At 45.1% G+C, this 19,526-nt stretch overlaps 1 protein-coding gene across 10 annotated transcripts in view; it reads right to left on the bottom strand.

Annotated features, from left to right (window-relative positions):
* The window catches only part of LOC135225875 (nucleolar transcription factor 1-A-like), a 176,453-nt gene that overhangs the window by 110,804 nt on the left and 46,123 nt on the right, over positions 1-19,526 (bottom strand). For 8 of the 10 annotated variants that reach the window (XR_010317108.1, XR_010317107.1, XR_010317106.1 and 5 more), the window contains one exon: positions 4,591-4,644. The exons of the other annotated variants lie outside the window; for them this stretch is intronic. Coding sequence is in view for 5 of the 8 variants with exons in the window: in XM_064265435.1 (XP_064121505.1) it covers positions 4,591-4,633 (43 nt within the window). In the remaining 3 variants the exon portion in view is untranslated. The remainder of the gene's footprint in view (positions 1-4,590; positions 4,645-19,526) is intronic. 10 annotated transcript variants of the gene reach the window in all.

The following is a 19,526-nucleotide window of genomic DNA, read 5'->3' on the forward strand; positions in this document are numbered from 1 at the left end:
GACAAACAGGAGATACTCGCTTGTCTGGCGCCTTGCGCTTGACAGGAGAACGGATCTTGCTCGGTCTATGAAAGGCTGATGAATCCGATTCCAAGTCTGAGGATGACAAATCTTGATGGCGAGTCTGAACCCTCGACAGCCTAGACTTCTTAATAGGCAGGAAAGCGTCTTTCCTTCTATGAGGGTCTCTTGACAGAACTCCCACCAGAGAAGTGATGGAATCCTGCATAGTGCGAAGGATTCTGTTAGTTTCTTCATTATCGTCTACCCTAGGAGTAGAAGATTGGTCTTTAACCGATTCCCACAAGTCCGTGTGGGAAGGAATAACCTTCTTTGCTTGTTTAATTACTGAATGGTCCTCCTCTTGAAAACGCTCAGGACTCAAAGTAATCCTGGGTTCATCCCAACGTCTTTTCAGGGGGCGAGAAAGATCCGCCGATCTCCAACCTCTTTTAGGAGAAGAATTCTCCGAAGAGGAGAAACACTCACGCAGAACGCTTTTTCTGTAGCGTTCTCTGGCATTCTGTGGCGATACAGAAAATGCCGAAGGGACTTCTGACTGTTGGGGATCCTCCACAACCTCCTTACGGCTTTCGACATTCCTTCTCTGGGCTTGGGAGCTTGAAAGAGGTCTAGGCCTGGGAGCGTTGTGGAGACAATCAGACGCCCCCTCCACAGCACTGGGGACGCTTATATCACTATCCACAGCACTATAATCACACTGCTTACCTTCAATGGCCACCATTTTGGTTTCCATTTTCCGAAGGGCGGCTTCAAGATTCGCAATCTCAGATGCCGAATCTGTGGGATCTAATAAAGGAGCAGGTACTACATTAGATGGGGCAGTAAAATTAAAGGAGAGGCGAAGGGTTTTAAATAATATACTTGATAACCCCGCTAGATACAGAACTAGGCAAAGGTTTGGAAGAAGACCTCCTCACCCTGTCTCTTTCCAACTTCTTCAAGTATGAAGCTAGAGATTTCCATTCTTCCGCACTCAAATCCTTGTATTCATTACAAGTATTATCAAAAGAACATTCATACATCCTGCATTTCTTGCAAATAGTATGAGGATCAAGTGATGCCTTCGCCATCCTAACTTTACACCCCACATTCACACACATTCTCACCACACTTCCAGAATCAGACATCATGTTGAACAATCCAAATCAAATTCCAAAAACGGTCCACAATCGCGTATGCCAGTACAATCAATGCAAATACGTCACCGAGAAGTCCAACGAAGATCAATTGCGATGCAAAATACGAATCCAGCCGGAGATACCCACAACGATGTTGCCAGTATGGCCAACAGAAAAAATATGATAGAACATGGGAATGGTTCCTAGTCCTGCCACCCAGCGGCAGGTAGGTAGATCACCTGACCTACCGGTAGCGTGTGCACGAAATTCGAATTTCTGTCGGACGACGGAGTCAAATAGCTAAGTATATATCTGACAGGTAAGTTGAATGTATAAAAATAAGAGTTTTAGCTTACAATTGCATTTTTCGACCATTTCGGTAAAGTCAAAGTTGACCGAAGGTTGAAATTTTGGCACTTATCGATATTTATATATTTATATGAAAATATTTCAAAACTGATAAAAGCTACAACCATGAGTTGTTTTTGGTTGTAATCTACATGAAATTGCACACATTTTCATATATAAAACTTTATGTAACGGCTAATATAAAATGGTGCAAAAATTATGTCAAATTGACGAAATAATCTGATGTGATCCGCTGGATGCTTTTTAGTGCGAGAAAAAAGAAATTCCACACTTGCGCGCCTGGGTAACGATTGTAAACAAAGCAACAGCTTGATCCATGAGCTCCCAGCATCCCCCAAAATGCGTGATTCAAAAGTTTTTGCTTAGTAGGCCTATAACTATTTTTTCGCGAATTTAAACAAAAAAAAAATTTTCTTTCGTCGACGTAACATACGTCGGTTAGGCACCCGACAGACAATTTTCGTCGACGTTTAATACGTCCATTCAGCGTTAAAGGGTTAATGCAGTACATTTTGTTACAAACATGGAGAAAAAACAGATAATTGCAGTTTGCATAAAGTTTTAACTTTAAAAGTTTGATGGTTGTTGTTTAAAAGCAAGCTGTGTGTTTACAGTTACTATATGGTATTAACCCTCTTACGCCGAAGCGGTAAAAAAAAAATTGTCTCCCGCGCCGGAGGTGTTTCAGAGTGAGCGCGGAAGCGGAAAAAATATTTTTTTCAAAAAATCACAGCGTGCTTAGTTTTCAAGATTAAGAGTTCATTTTTGGCTCCTTTTTTTTGTCATTGGCTGAAGTTTAGTATGCAACCATCAGAAATGAAAAAAATTATCATTATCCATATATAAATGGCGATATATGATAGCGCAAAACGAAATTTCATATATAATTGTATTCAAATCGTGCTGTGCGCAAAACGGTTTAAAGGTAACAACGTTAATTTTTTTATTGTTGTTTGGTTGTAATGTACACTAAATTGCGATCATTTTGGTATATAACACATTGTAAAACGATAAAAGCAACACAGAGAAAATATTATCACAAAATAATGCACGAATTCGTAACGCGAGGACGTAAACAAATATTTTTTTCAAAAATTCACCTTAAATCTAAATATTGTCCTAGAGACTTCCAATTTCTTTCAAAATGAAGACAAATGATTGAATATTACTATACTGTAAGAGTATTAGCTTACAATTGCAGTTTTCGACCATATCTGACGAGTTAAAGATGACCAAATGTCGAATTTTTTTATATATATATTTATATGCAATTATTTCGGAAATAAGAAAAGCTACAACCTTCAAATATTTTTAGTTTTATTCTACATAAAATTGTGCACATTTTCATATATAAAACTCTATGAAATGCCTAATATGAAATGGAGCAAATATTACGAGAATGGGACGTACGCATTTCGGAGATTTGTGGCGGAAAATCCGCGCGCGGAGAGAAGGAAAGATTTTTTTTTAAATTCACCATAAATCTAAATATTTTGCTAGAGACTTCGAATTTGTTTCAAGATGAAGATAAATGACTGAATATTACTAGACTGTAAGAGTTTTAGCTTACAATTGAGTTTTTGGTAGAGTCAAATTTGACCGAACGTGGTTTTTTTCCTATTTATCATGATTTATATGCAAATATTTCAAAAATGAGAAAAGCTACAACCTTCAATTATTTTTTGTTGTATTCTACATGAAATTGCGCACATTTTCATATATAAAACTTTATGTAACGGCTAATTTAAAATGGTGCAAACATTACCACAATCGCACGTATGATTTTTTCGGAAGAGTTACCGCGCGGATGTAAAGAAAGTTATTTTTTTCATAAATTCATCATAAATCAAAATATTGTGCTAGACTTCCAATTTGTTGCAAAATGAAAGTAAATGCTTGAATATTACTAGAATATAAGCGTTTTAGCCTACAATTGCGTTTTTCGACCATTTCGGTAGAATCAAAGTTGACCGAAGGTTGAAATTTTGGCAATTATCGTTATTTATATGAAAATATCTCAAAACTGATAAAAGCTACAACCATGGGTTGTTTTTAGTTGTATTGTGCATGAAATTGCGCACATTTCCATATATAAAACTTTATATAACGGCTAATTTTAAAATGGCTCAAACATTACCACAATCGCATGTATGATTTTTTTCGGAAGAGTTACCGCGCGGACGTAAGGAAAAAGTTTTTTCATAAATTCACCATAAATCGAAATATTGTGCTAGAGACTTCCAATTAGTTGCAAAATTAAGGTAAATGATTGAATATTACTAAAATATAAGAGTTTTAGCTTACAATTGCGTTTTTCGACCATTTCGGTGGAGTCAAAGTTGACCGAAGGTTGAAATTTTGGCGATTATCGTTATTTATATGAAAATATCTCAAAACTGATAAAAGCTACAATCATGAGTATTTTATTGTTGTATTCTACATAAAAATGCGCACATTTTCATATATAATACTTCATGTAACAGCTAATTTACAATGGTACAAAAATTATGTCAAAGTGACGAAATAATTTCCGAGATGTGTCACAGATACTTTTTAGTGCGGCAAGAAAGAAATTCGCGCTTGCGCGCCTGCGTAACGATTGTAAACAAAACAACACCTTGATCCGTGAACTCCCAGCATCCCCCAAGGCGCGTGATTCAAAAGTTTTAGGCTGGTAGGCCTATAAGTATTTTTCCGCGAATTTTAAAAAAAAACTTGTAAGTCGATGTAAAATACGTCCAGTTCGGCACATAGGACTAGGAGACAAAAAATGTTGACGTAAAATACGTCCAGTCGGCGTAAGAGGGTTAACAAGGTTAGGTGGGGAAGATTAAGGAGTTGTCCTACACAATTCCATTTTATTTTTACTTGCCCTTATCTGGATTTAACCATTATCCCTCGGGCCCTTGGCTCTATCAATCCGGATAATTTAAGGATTACTGCATCAAATATTTTTGGGGTCTTGGAAACTGTCCAGGTGTGTCGAATAATGTCAAGTTCCAGATAATGGCAATCCAATTAACTAAAGGGTCACTTTAATTAACGATAACATGAAAGAAAAACAATGACAGTGACTTACCCGAGAGATTTTCAGGTGATCTATTCTTGAAGAGGAAATCCATACTATCAATTTCTGTTGGAAGTACAAGTGACTAAGTATGAAAACTATCAAAAATAATTTGTATTTTTCATAGCTATACAAATCAGAGTATCGCCCATCACAAGCTATAATGTCATTAAAGACTTGGTAACAAGGTAGTTAACAGCTGGAGATGGGATGTTAGTGGGGAGTATCCCTTAGTCACCACCTATCACACACACTTTTCCTTTGGTAGGGTGGTTGAGGTGGGTTTGAGCATGTAAAAGGCACAAGTTTGTATGTCTAAAAAATTACTTTTAAAAATCTCTAAAAACAAAATTACTTTCAAAAATCTATTATGTATTCCTAGGAGAATAAAAATCACTGCCTTTTATATAGGAGACTTATTCCATTAGAGATAAGTCTGTTTCCCACAACTCACTGGTGTTGAGAACCACCCCAGAATTGCCTTGCAAGTAAGGGGTATCCATATCATAAATCCCCTAACACCCTACCAGTCTGGCAAAATGGCTTGCCTGAGCAGTAGCACCCTAGGCCTGATTAGGTACATCTAAAAACGACAAGGGGTACTTATGTAGGGAAAAGTCAAAGAACCTTGACATCACCAGTAAGACTTTATGTCTGAAGGTTTAGCTCTTGCCATTACCAAATAATGGTTACAGGACTAAACACTGTGTCCTTCCTCCCCTTTGTTAACAAGAGAGGGGACAAGGGCGACACATTCAAGTTACCAAGGGAAGGATGCCTGAAATGTGCTCATCTGTATCTTGTCTACTCGAGTGTGTACTTGAACCCGGCCGCTGACCTCAGGAGTGAATAAGGATGGAAGGGAACCTAATCAGTCTACTGACACACCTCCAAACTTGTACCAGGCATTAGGGAAATTCTCTAAAAACAGAGTTCAGTGACTACATAACCTGTTAAAATAGAGGTCAGTTGACTACACAAACTGTTAAAAACAAGAGTTCAGTTGACTACACAACCTGTTGGCCAACCATCCCTTATTATAAGGAGAATGTGCCTAGAACACTGGTAGTGTGGATTTATTGTATACAGAAAGGATAGAGGTTGCTTAGATTCTCTGGTAAGGGGAATGTGGTAGAATGGGTTTGTAAATGGGTTTGTTTTGACAAGTTTAATATTTGTTTAATTAAAACATATTTTTGTTTGGTTTATTTTGAGTTAATTTTTGTTAGTTTTTTCTTTTCCTTTTTTTTATAGGTGTGGAACTTCTTCCCCTGCTATGGATGGTTCTTGTTTCTCTTAAGGATTAACGTATGCCTTTGGTAAATATAGATGAACTTTCTCAATTAATGCTTTTGAAATTACCTAATAGCCTTTAAAGTAACTTTGTGATTTGAAGCAGTGCCTACTGCATAAGCATAGTAAGGAGAATTGTTGTATCAATACATAAGATGAATAGCATTGTAATTACGTAATGTGAGTTGGATATTATTTTCAATTTTAAGGAGGTTTATGTGGACCCTGTTAATGTTGTCAAGTACAACGTGAATTATTGTGATAATGTACTGAAGTCCCTGGTGTTAATGGGCAAGACACTGAGTTCCGTGCAGACTTCTTGTTGAACTGAATCCCTGACAAAGTTGTGTTTGTTAAAAAAATAACAAATTTTTTATCAATTTGTATCTTTTATAGCTAACAAACCTGAGGTCTTAACAATAGGATAATCTTCTTGCGCCAGCTGGAAACCGGTTAAAAACAATCAGAGATTGTAAAGCAAGGAATCTGTGGCATCTGGCAACTCCTGTGTATGTGAGGAGAGAGTTGGTCACCGACCAGGCATAGACCCTCGTCACGCACTAGTCTCTCCCCCAACCCAGGAAAAGAGGGGGGCAACTAGAGGTGGACAGTAAACGTTAACCCCTTCACCACCGGCCTGCTGCACTGCTGCAAATGCTTGCATAAAGCAAGAGACCACCTGTAGACCGCGAGTATCAATCATTACTTGGTCCCACTGAATTTTATGTTATTCATATTTTTCCTTTATATTCTTATGTGAAAACATTGTGTATACGTATATCAATGAATATTTTTTACCCCATTGTCAAAAAATAAAAAAAAAATATAGTAAGGATATCAGAAAAAATAGGAATATTTAGTGGAAAAAGTAACTGCAGAAGTAGGAACGGTTATAAAGTAGTAGAAATAATAGTAAAGTAGTAGCAATAAAGTAGCAGAAAAAGTAGTAAAGTATTAGTAAAATAGGAGTGGTAATAAAGTACTAGTTTTCTTACAGAAACAGTTATTCCTAGGTTTCATACAGAAACGGCGTATACGTCAACAACAACAATAATAATAATAATAATAATAATAATAATAATAATAATAATAATAATAATAATATTTTGTTAAAAATGACTGCTGCTTCAGCACTACTAATCTAAAGAGTCTTCTCTATCTTTCTGATGACGGCTTTCCCGTTGCTGCTTAGACTGGCAAATAACGCACCAAAGGGCATGGTAAAATTCGGTAGAGTCATTTGATTTATTGTTGCTTATACAATTCTCTCTCTCCTCTCTCCAACGCGACGTTTCCTCCTGATCCACAGGATATTATCAAGCAATAACTGCTGAGGGACTGAATTCAAGTGGCGAGTCCTCCGTCTTTTATCGTGATGTTGCGGGCTCTTGAGTACAGTCAGAGCACCACTCCGGCAGGTCGGGTTTTCATTGGTTCCTGGGAAGGTGACTCATACGGCGGGTGTTTACGAGTCTTGCAGACCTTCTCAGGTGGGGGCATCACCAGGAGCCTCTTGATTGGCTTCTACCTGAGTGACGTCACTCCTGGTATTATTCTCATGTCCGGTGTTTGTTTCATGCGCACTGGTACTTTCGTTGGGGGGGAGGGGTGTGGTCCTCCTCACACACGTCGGTATCAGAAATGCTTCTTGGGTGGTATTAAGGTCTCCTTCCAAAATAAAATAATAATAATAATAATAATAAAAGCAACAGCATCTTGTGACCAATACGTATATACAGGCGGCCCTCGGTTAGCGGCAGGGGTTCCGTTCCTGGTCGCCGACGCCAAGCGATTTTAAAGCCTACGGCCACCGCACACCTTCTTTCGAAACTCTAGACCAGTCAAAGGCGCCGTAATCCCACAACGGCGCAATAAGTAAAAATGTTATTGTCATGATACAATAAAGTTTTATACATACTTACCTAGCAGATATATACTTAGCTATAGACTCCGTCGTCCCCGACAGAAATTCGAATTTTGCGGCACACGCTACAGGTAGGTCAGGTGATATACCTGCCTGCCGCTGGGTGGCAGGAATAGGAACTATTACCTTCTAAGGAGAGATTTTCTCTTCCACCTGTCTCCTGCGGGGAGGCTGGGTGGGCCATTTATCGTATATATCTGCCAGGTAAGTATGTATAAAACTTTATTGTATCATGACAATAACATTTTTATACATTAAACTTCCCTGTCAGATATATACTTAGCTGATTGGCACCCATTGGTGGCAGGTAAGAGACAGCTATTTACTGAGTAGACAGGTAAACACATACGTTGTAGGTAATAAATAAATAAAACCTTGGTTCCTATGTGTTTCAGACGAAGGGTTGACTTCCTAGCTATTGCTAGGAGTCTGCTTCGTCTCAAGAGCCTCAGCGAGGATGTGACCTATGGCCAAGAGTTCTTGTAGATCTGTCAATGGGGTCTTATCCACTTACTCGACAGAATCTAATGGTCATTTGTCAATGGGGTCTTATCCACTTACATGACAATACACCTATGCCTAATGGCATAATTAAGGAGCACAACACCTATCCCGATCACCTGATCCTAACACGAGGGTTTGTGCTTAATTTGAAAAGAGCTATCCCCAAACTCATTTCAAATAACCCAAAGAAAATAGTATACTTATGTTAAAATAAATAATGTTTAACTCACTAGTTAAGGATCAGTGTCGGCTCCCTATCCCAGCAACGTATCCGTAGTCATGTAACCAAGAGAGAAGGATCTCTCATAGGTCAACTTGACCTCCTTCGTGTAAAGAGAAGACAGCACAGAGTTGCATCTTCCGTAAATTACAGCTAATATGTCTCTCACGACATATTGTTATGGAAAGAACAAGAATTGTTAAAAGCTCGCACTTCAAGCGCTTTTAATTCTCAGCTGTTTGAAGGTTTCATCAAGTTACTTAAGAAGTGCTTTAGAGATCACAATGTTCCAAAGAAGACCAGGGCTTTCTTTGAAATTGATCTCTTCTGGATGAAGCCTAGAGCCTGGCTTGCGCCTGGTTGGCGCCTCGCGCTTGGCTGGCGCATGTTGCTTGCCTGACACCTCGCGCCTGGCTAGAGCCTTGCGCCTGCCTGGAACCTCGCGCCTGGCTGACTTCTCCCCAATTGCTGGAGCTTCGAGCTTGTTAAGAGTCTCGAGGAAAACTGGCGATGTCCACATCGGACACTTTTTCCAATTTGTTCGCCTCTAGCGCACTGCGCCAGGTTGGAGACCCGCTCCTTCTCCTCATCAGACAATGACAGTGTTAATTGGACTGTCTTCCTCTGGTGCCTTTACGCCTGTTTTGGCATTTTGGCGCCTGATTGGCGCTACATTGTCCGAAAGTCCTGAACATCCACAATCTTTTATCAGGAGACTGGAGAAGGGTGGAAGAAATTCTTTCACTTTGAGCTTTTGGTCTCTCCGGCAAGGGGAGGTGATTTTAGTCAGCTACATCCAGTAGACGATAGGAAATCTAACAGTCCGAGAGACAAGTCTTCCTCCGAGGAGGATCCTTCTTGAATACTTCCGTTGCTAACGAGCTCTCCTCCTACATGTTGATGAGTTTTCTCGTTGCAGATTCTTCCCTATCCTTGCCCGAAGGAAGGGAAGGAGCCTGGAAGCTTAAGGAGACTCTGAGCTGAAATTGGGAGGACTCCTGATTTCTAGCTCTTTAATGTATCTCTCTGAACCTTCTGGGAAGTAGTTTGAGCCATCATCGCATTCCAAAGACTCTGTCAGCAACCGTTTAACCTTTTGCTCTTCTACTCACTGAAAACGTAAAATACCTTGCCTGGACAACGAATCCTCCATCTGAAGGCGTTAATTCAGGAATAAAAGGCTTTAGTTCTTTTGCCAACATACCATGCTGGCCAGAACCCATTGCCGAGTCTTCGTAGAATTTGATTCCAGATTCCAAAGCCCAAAATTTCACTTGTCCTTTTGGTTGTTTAGGACCAAGAGAAACATTTGATGATGAGCAGTCCCATCTTGTCGGAACACGGAATCTGAGGCCCAAATTAGGATCCCATTCTAAGTATAAGATCTCCTACTCTTGTTGTATAGAGGTATTGTATAAGATCCGGAAGATCTTAATTCTCTGCTATCTCTAATACTCTTCGTCGAGACAGAGTATATCTTTTTACTTTGTTCATTGATAGCAGAAAATACCAAGGTGATTCTTCCCCCTGAAAGGGAAGAAAACCACTATGTGGTTCACAGAGGTATCAGAAGGGAACAGTTTCCCCCTTCCGTCTAGCACGATCTGCAGCAACTCTATGCCCTTTAGCATGTTTTAAGGAATTATCAAGCTTCTCCTGAAAAATCCCTTCATTCATGTTTACTTCTGGTCCGTCTCAGAGTGGAGAGGTTTTTCAAGTCTATTTATAATAGATTCTGACAGAATATCCAGACTCTCTTAGAAAACCTTCCGACACATGCTGAGAGAAGGACGTGACCTCTGTGAATCCAACCTCTCTAAGGCCAAAATGAGGCATTCATCTTCTTCCTTTGACGCCCATTTATCTTAATATCTATTAAGAATATATAACTAGGGGAAAAAAGACTAAAGTTTATTCTCCTATTAAATTAAAGATGGCGTATTTTGCTACCTCTCGTTTCGAGGAAAAGGAAGCAGTCTATAGGAAGCTCGTTCGTCTTCTACCTTGCGAAGAGATCTGTAATGCTTTCCGCAGGTTCTCACAACTCTTTCCAATAAATGTTAACATACGTTAACAGTTATTATTGAGGATCGAGAAGGTTCTCACGGACGTGCAAAATCCTGCATCGAACCTAGTAAGGATGTTTGCATTCCGTGCTCGTTTCCAAATAGGTTAAATCGTACTCTGCCGAATTAGAATCCATCCTAATACTGCCACATTGTAGTAAACAGTATTAATCTAGGAAACCTCTGTAAGGATAGTAGGAATTCTGTAGTTAAACTCGGTATGTGCATATGCCGTACCTTTACTTAAGGTGAATTCTCTACTACATTCTTTCCTCGCCAAGGTAGAGAGAGAATGGAAATTTTCTAACTTCGTTCCTTTAGTCAATAAGACAAATCAGTGTTAAACGAAGGAGATCCTAAACGAGTAGCAGGGATCTAAGAGAACCATTCCAGTTTCCTATTACTTGGACTTAAGGCCGTAAAATGTGCCTCTATTACTGAAGGAGCCTCTAACCAAATAACGAGAGCTCCTACCAGTCTTATCCCCTTCCAAACAATTGCAAAGCTCTCCTTCTGAAACCGGTTTGCTGCAAATATCTATAGAAGAGGATGACTTATAGTCCTCTAAATAGAAAATAACTAAGAGAGGGAGAGTTGGCAGGACTCCCCCGACTCGCCAAACTCTCGTCATAACCGGGCTGCTAAGGTCTTGTACTTTGAAAGACCTGCACCCTCAATGACTTACGAGTCTAATATATCTTTCATCTCTTGTTCATAATGTTGAGAGAAGAGTGAGTCCCTTGAGGGGAGAGCCTCGTTTTACAAAGTGAATGCTTTAACAGTACCAGTCTCCTCCTGTCAGTTGAAGGTTGATCTGGCAAAGAATGTTTCCCCGCAACAAACCCTTATGACAGATGAAGTCGCTCATGCGACCAGTATTCCCTGTCATGAGAAGTTTGTTCTTATTAGAAACTTCCCACAATCACAGCCCATCCTGACACGGCGACGGCCGCCTGTGCGACATCTTGCCTCCCTGTCAGGAAACAACTAATCTTGTGACAAATCTCAAAGAGGAGACTCTTGATGAATTCTATCTCCAAACACTAAGAAGTTGGAAATCTTGGAGCCTGGTGCCTGGCTGGTGCCTCGCTCCTGGCTGGCGCCTATCGCCTGTATAAGGTCCCTCGCTCTAGTAGCTGGAGTCAACGAATCTCCATACTCTTCTAAAAGGAGAGAAGAAAGAACTTTATAATTTGAAAGCCCTTCTTTCTAAGAAACCTCGTCTTCCGAAATATCCTCTAAGTTAAGAGGCTCGGAAGGAGAAGGCTCCTTTCTCCCGTCTGTCTCCTCCCTTGATTCCTTCCTCTCCGCAGAAGAAGCACTTCTAACCGGAGAAAGGCATCTTGCCTAGAATACTCCTGGCACCTGGGAGGAGTATCGTGCTCGGAATACTCCGGCGATCAGAAAATACTCCTGGCGCTAGCAGGAGATCGCATTCCGAATACTCCTGGCGCCTGGGAGGAGTATCATATTCGGAATACTCCTGGCGCCTGGCAGGAGTATCGCTTGCTAGGAGGAGTATCGTGATCGGAATACTCCTGGAGCCTGGTAGGAGTATCGCGTTCCGAATACTCCTGGCGCCTGGGAGGAGTATCGTGTTCGGAATACTCCTGGCGCCTGGCAGGAGTATCGCTTTGCTAGGAGGATTATCGTGAAAGAATACTCTGGCAAGCCTGGTAGGAGTATCGCGTTCCGAATACTCCTGGCGCTGGCAACATCTTGCGCCTTTGCCAGAAGGCTAATTCTGCCAAAAAATGACAATTTGTCGAAAAATTGCATTTTTCCTAACTATACCAAACCTGAGGTCCTTTAACAATAGGAAGGTAACTAGCGGCAGCTGGGACGGTCGTAAGCTTCTTTTCGAACAAGGGGAGAACGGGTAGTTCAAACTGCTTGTCCGATCGTGCGCGCGCCCCGCGCGCCCGAGAGGTGAAGAAATCACTTTTGCTTTAGGCCCATGCAAAAAGTTGCAGAGTGAGGGGTGGCATGAGGTGGGACTATATGTAAAGGACCTCAGGTTTGTATAGTTAGGAAAAAAAAAATGCAATTTTCGACAAATTGTCATTTGTTCCGATACGTAATACAAACCCAAATCGGTCCTTTAACAATAGGAAGACTCACTTCTGGTGGGAGGAATCTGAGTCTTTTTGGTGAAGCAGACTGGTGTCGTCCAACCCTGGAGTGCCTCCCTGTCGTAAGAGCAAGGGAGGGATCCAAACCTCTGTCCGATGATCGGGCTGTGCACCGCAGGATCAATGGTCAGACCTCTGGGCCAAGTACTAAGAGAGAGGCAAGCGTATCTCTTCGTACCAGCAAGCAAGAACTTGTTCCTGTTTGCAAGAGACAATCATAAAATGATGGGTTTGTCTCAATTTGGCATCCACTTCCTCCCCCTTGTTGGAGGAAGTGGTGGATATTTACTCCTATCCCTACTGAAAGGGATAGGATGGTGCTCTATTGAGTAGCTCACCTGCATCTCGTCCTTACCCAGCAGGGTGACGGACCGTGTCCCTCTACCCAAAGGTAGAGGGAAGAAAAAGATGGGAAGAGGAGCCAGTCACACTCTCATTCCTCATCCATTCTTATGGTCACACCAGGACTCGATGCTGTTCAGCCTGCGAGGGTCTGGGTTAACTACACAACGTGTTGAGCAACCACCACGGTTTCCCAAGGAAAAAGATCCAAGGAAACTGTGGGCAATATCCTGAAGGTAGAAGGAGGTGCATGCGGTCCGGTGGGACCAGGCGCCTGCCTTCATTCCTGCGCCACGGAGAAGTTCTTGCGAACGCGAGAGAATGATGAGAGGCGTCCGCACTCATCCTGGGTGTCGAGTTTTTCTTCAGACAGCTCCGTCGCACCTTCACAGGACAAAGCACGCATAGCCTTCGTATCGGAGGCGGTGACGTCCATTAGGGAGGGTATTGTGAAGGACTCGAACCAATCGTCAGTTACCGAAGGGTTCCGAGTCTTCGCTACGAAGATCGGTACGAAATCGAGCGTCACAAATCCCCATCCCTTTGTGCTTGACTCTCAAGAGAAGTCATGCAGTTACCTAAGACGAAAGAAGGGAATAGTCGTATGACCTATCCCTCTTCTCGACTTTGGTTATGTACAGTACTCATACTGACAAGCTATTAAGACGAAGTAATGATTGCTCTGGAACAACCGAACTAAGTCCACAGCATAGTTCGTAACTGACTCGGGCGCTCTGACAGCTGCGGACTGACTGGTCGGAATCAGTAGAGGCAAGTTTGTCCAAGCATCCGGGTAAGTCACGTGACCTTCGCCCTTTTAAGAGTTATGCTGAGAGACCAAACAAATAAAATATTTGTTAGTCACCGATGCCGGACGGCGCGGCGATGATTCTCTTAATGCATAAGCTCAAAAGGCGAAAGTCAATTGCCTTCAAAAGACCGAGGTCCCTGATGGCAAGAAAATCTCATAGACGTTGAATCTCAGCTTAAGGAGAAACAACACTATGTGACGTTGAAGACGAAGGTAGGCAATGAATGCAACCTACGTCTTCCAGCTGAATCGAGAGAAGGAATCTCAAGATTCTAAACCTGTGCTTACAAATGACTGAAAACGCTAACCGCCATTTCATTGCTGTCCGTTGTGCAATGAAAGCGGGGCGTTCTTCAGTAATGAAAACACAGGGGAGAGCCGCTTGAAGAACTGCTTCTCATGGGCTGAACGTTTGGAAGTAGAGCTGGCAGGTGTGGGAGTAGGCGATGTCTTTCAATACATCTGCTAATCCGGGGTGAACAATGAACAATTGTGCACCTCCGAATACAAGATATTTTGAGGACAAACTCAGATTCCGCAAAAATCATTCGCATTATCGGGATACGATGCAGCAAGAGACTATTACAGAATTCTTTACCGTGCGGTTAAACAGAAAGATGAGAGTCGAATAGATATCTCTGTTTAAAATTCTCGCAATACCGAAGACGATGAATACTAGCGTCTCTCAGCAGTAGATGGTCATTCATGTATGCGAGAATCCCCGTTAATCAGAGACTTAAGTCCGTGATTGTTGGGCAGAGATACGGTTGTTATTCAATCAAAGCAGGTGAGAAAGACATAAACAACCGTTCTATCTCAAAGCGGCAGCTGATACTGAAATGCCTCGGGCAATTCAATACGCAGTAGCTGTCGCTGACTCGTCATCCTGAGTTGCCAAGTAATCCTTTCCACGAAGGAATGCGTTCGGCTAGAACCACCGAGCATAAAAGATATGCTCGAGCAATTATATTTAAGCGAAACGAATTTCGGTAAATATAAAAGCTTAAATGGTGTTGTTGTGACAACACCATAAGTATATAAAATTGAAACTGGAAACTCCTGGGAGGTTGCAGGCAACCCGGTTGCAGTCAATTAGAATACTTTTCGTCTAAGTCGCAATCCGTAGAATAACCAGGATATGCGCCTACCCCTCGGACCATTCAACTGCTTAGCAGAATCATGTCGCGAGGTTAATATACGTAGTATATTTGTAGGATTCTGAACAACGATCTCCATCCTAAATTCTTTCCTTCAAGAAAACAAAATAAGGATTGGAGATCGACCACCTTCGTTCTCTATTAAAGAGATGAAGGAGAAGTCTTCCTCGAAGGAAAGCTTCAATGGTGAACAGAATACTAAGACGATAGTTCCAGCCAAACTGGATATTCCTGTCCGTTCTTCTCTATTCCAGGTTGGTCGCCTACTGTGAGATAGTCTTCTTTCAGCAGCAGTCGTTCTTCCTAATGCTAGAAATTCCAGGAATTCGAGCATAGGCGAGGTTCCCGATTATCGTGTAACATATCGGGGATTCTCATCTCGCTCACTTTGGACCGTGGTCTCGCCTAAGTGTTTGGAGATCGTAAGAAACTCTAACACTCTGAATGCGCTAGAAATTCCGTAGAATTTCTAAGCAGTCTGCGAAACCCCCACCGAATTCGTCAAACGATATCGGCTGGTGGTCCTCTCGATTCGCCCGTAGAAATCGAGAATGGGGCAGGATCCCTCCTCAACGACCGGGGGCTTACGTCAGGTAGGAACCGAAGGTCCCCCCTGGTAGCGCAGTCCCCAACGTGGGATCCTACAGAGAAATCTCTGTAGGATCCTTCCCCTTTCCCTCGTAGCCGTAAGGAGAGAGGGAATGGGGGAGGAATTGGATACTCGCTCGCCTTCCCAGTGGAACTAGCAGTTGGAGAAGAGTAGGAGCAGCCATCGCCTTGCGGGCGATGGCCTCTCAGAGTCTGGGAAAACGTATCGTCAGGAGAAAACGTTTTCCCCGAGGAGGGTTACGAACTCTCACTGTAGGTAAGGGTCTGCCGCCACTGTGAACGTCGTCTGGTGGGGCTGATCGACACCAGACAGGAGAGAGCCGATACCGTCCTCCGACTCATTCCAGTCTCGTCGAGGTCGAAACCTCTCAGGAGGACCGAAGGAGTATTTAAATACGGTGTCCGAAGACACGTAGAAACGCAGCTGTCGCAGTAGAGGAGGTGGAAGTAGCTTGATCGACGGCCAGAACTGAGAGAGCCTTCTTGTCCGGAGACGAGAGACTCTGGTTCAAGACAGAATCGGCAAGCTCCGATCGCGGCATACCCACCGTCGGTTTTTTGGGTTCCCTCTCGGGCCCCAAAACGACTCGAGCAGAGACATGGGCTCTGCTGGTGGGGAGCGGCGATCCTTCCCCCCGGTCGTTGTGCTGACGATCAGTGCAATAACCTGGGTAAAGTTACTCTGAATCTCGGAAGTTACAGCGTCTTGAGGAGTAGGACCGTCCAGTCCCTCCAACAAGAGCAGCTCCCAGGACCCTCCTCCTTCAGAAGAAGGACCAGCAACAGATCCCCCCTGACGGTTGCCCTCCAATCACTTGCGCGTACGTCCTGGTTGGTCCTAAGACCAACCTGGCACGTGTGGCGTCGTGACGGGATCGTGAGCGGCGCATCTCTCACGATCACTCCTATATACCTCGCTCTTCCTGGCGTATGTTGAAGGTATCGGAGAGACAGAACTGACGCTACCCCCCTCTCCCCTGACGGTCGCCTCCAATCACTTGCGCGTACGTCCTGGTTGGTCCTAAGACCATACGTGGCACGTGCGGCGTCGTGACGGGATCGTGAGCGGCGCACCTCTCACGATCACTCCTAGCTACCTCGCTCTTCCCGGTGTAGCCCGAGGAAGTTGAAGGTAGTGGAGAGACAGACCTGACGCTCCCCCCCCCGCTCGCTGGCAGGACCAGCGTACGTGGGGGGCTGCAGCCGATCACCAACCCAACCCCGCTGGTGGGGATCGATCTGCAGGCCTGGCCGTGCCGCTCACCTGTGGCGAGCGGCTCGACTGAGCACGTCGACCCCGATCCCGTGCGTCAGACGAGCTGCTGCTGGTCACCGTATTCGCCCTGGTCCCTGTGTAGCGGCGGTCAGGTGACCTGCAGAGCTCGCTTTCGCCGTGAGACCGTGAGCGTCCCTCGCGGCACGTCAAACCGCTGGGTACCAGCCGAGGCTGGTACCGTCGGTCGAGGGGACCTGGGGGACCTCTTCCCAGCCTTAAACCGTGGCCGTTCAGAGACCGTCACTCCACCCGAGGTACCGGCTGGTCGCTTGCGAGAGCGGCCGCTGGCCTGGCGAGAGTCACCTGAGCAGCTCTCGACAGTCTTCTGCTCCGTGCCTCGGTCATGACGCTGAGCGAACTCAGGCGTCTTAACTTTGGCTGCACGGTCACCCGAAGGAGATCGTACACTCGGAACTTCTCGCGGACGAGAAACCGAGCCGGTACCTGGCTTAGCAGCAGAGCTGCCAAGACCAGGCGAGGGTGTACCAGCGGTAGCCAGCACACCCTTGGTCCCCGTCTTCTTCTTCTTCTCAGAAGGGGAGACGGGCCCCGTTCCCGAAGGAACAGGAGGACCAGCAGAAGAACCCCCCCGTCACACTGGAATGTGACGAGCCCTTCGAAGTTCCCGAAGGAGTCTTCTTAGGGGGAATACAAAACCCGCCCGGTTACCAGCTGTCGCTGCGAGAGCGGCCGCTGGCCTGGCGAGAGTCACCTGAGCGGTTCTCGCCAGCCTTCTGCTCCTGCCGTGGTCTTGGCGCCGAGCGAACTCTGGCGCCGAAACTTTGGCTCACGTCTCCCGAGGGAGGGGAGCGTACACTCGGGATCTCCGCGAACGAGAGACCGAGCCGGAACCTGGCGTAGCGGCATCGCCGCTAGCACCAGGCGAGGAGTACCAGAGCTAACCGATACTCCTCTGGTCCCCGTCTATCTCTTCCTTACGGAAGGGGAGACGGGTGCCCCCGCTCCCGAAGGAGCAGGAGGACCAGCAGAAGGACCCCCCGTCCCACCGAGGTGGGACGGGCCTTAGAAGTTCCCGAAGGAGACTTCTTAGGGGGGGGAGGCGAGCCTTCTTCTTCTTCGGCTTATGGGCCTTAGAAGTCGAAGGGGAAGAGGCAGCAACAGACGAGAACGAAGATGACACCTTCCTCTTCTTCGTCAGCTCACGCAGGACAGTCGTCAGGTCCTCCATCCAGCCGGAGTCGGGCCTATTGCCGAAGCAACACGGCCCGACTGCACCTGTCCGGAAGGACCTGGGACTGGGGAAGACACACCATGGGCAGGACCAGCATCCCGCGGACAGGCGGCAGGAACCAGGAGCGACAGGAACAGCAACCAGCTCAGGAGGCGGCAGGAACAGCTTCGGCAGCGTAAAGGGACAGAAGGGACAGCCAAGCCAGTAGCGGGAACCACATCAAGCGACAGGTACGGCAGGCCCAGCCATCGCCTCGTAGAATCATCGGCAGCCAGCGTGGTACTGGCGGCCGGTCCAGGGGCGAGCTGCTGAACAGCGGAAGTCTGGGGCAGGCAACACGAAGAAAACACAGGCAGGCGGCGGCGGCATACCCCTCCTCGGTACGGCGGCGACCGGCCCCTAGAAGCGGCAGACGGCGTCACCGACACAGCATGGGGAGTGTAGACCAGCGGGGGGAAGCAGCATAAGCGGCCGTGAAGGTTGTAGTGGAGACCACTCCAAGGTCACCGCCCCAGACCTCGCTAGACTCTGCAGCAGATCGTGGATGCTAGGCACGCCCTGCAGCCGCAGTGGTCCCATACCTGTCCAAGGTCGTCTCCCACGGCTGTAGCACCTGCGTAGCACAGACAGATTAGTAAGAGGGGTTCCCTCACGCACGGGGGGGGGAGACATGCCCCACCCCGAACGGAAGAGACCCCAAAACAAAATACGAGGAAGCTGAGCGGGGGGGGCAGAAAGAAGACGAAGAATCGGATACCAAGGGAGTCGCGGGAGAGCTTTCCGACGACTTCCTGGCAGACCTTCGCTTCCCCTACCCCCGCACAGCAGTGAAAAGTAATATGAAAATGAAACAGAATACTGCACTTGCGATTCACTTCATAGAACTTAAAGAGGGAAAAATCAATTCCCGGTAAGAGCGGAAACTTGATCCATAATAATATGATGCTATCATAAATATATATGAAAATGACAATACTGCACTTGCTATTTTCACTTTCACAGCAATAAATCGTAAGGATTAATTCCCGGGTAGAGCGGAAATTGATCCAAAATTAAATTTGGAACTAGCAGTTGGAGAAGAGTAGGAGCAGCCATCGCCTTGCGGCGATGGCCTCTCAGAGTCTGGGAAACGTATCGTCAGGAGAAAAACGTTTTCCCCGAGGAGGGTTACGAACTCTCACTGAGGTAAGGGTCTGCCGCCACTGTGAACGTCGTCTGGGTGGGGCTGATCGACACCAGACAGGAGAGAGCCGATACCGTCCTCCGACTCATTCCAGTCCTCGTCGAGGTCGAAACCTCTCAGGAGGACCGAAGGAGTATTTAAATACGGTGTCCGAAGACACGTAGAAACGCAGCTGTCGCAGTAGAGGAGGTGGAAGTAGCTTGATCGACCGGCCAGAACTGAGAGAGCCTTCTTGTCCG

The sequence above is a fragment of the Macrobrachium nipponense genome, chromosome 13, assembly GCF_015104395.2.
Source record: "Macrobrachium nipponense isolate FS-2020 chromosome 13, ASM1510439v2, whole genome shotgun sequence".
NCBI classification, from domain to species: domain Eukaryota; kingdom Metazoa; phylum Arthropoda; class Malacostraca; order Decapoda; family Palaemonidae; genus Macrobrachium; species Macrobrachium nipponense.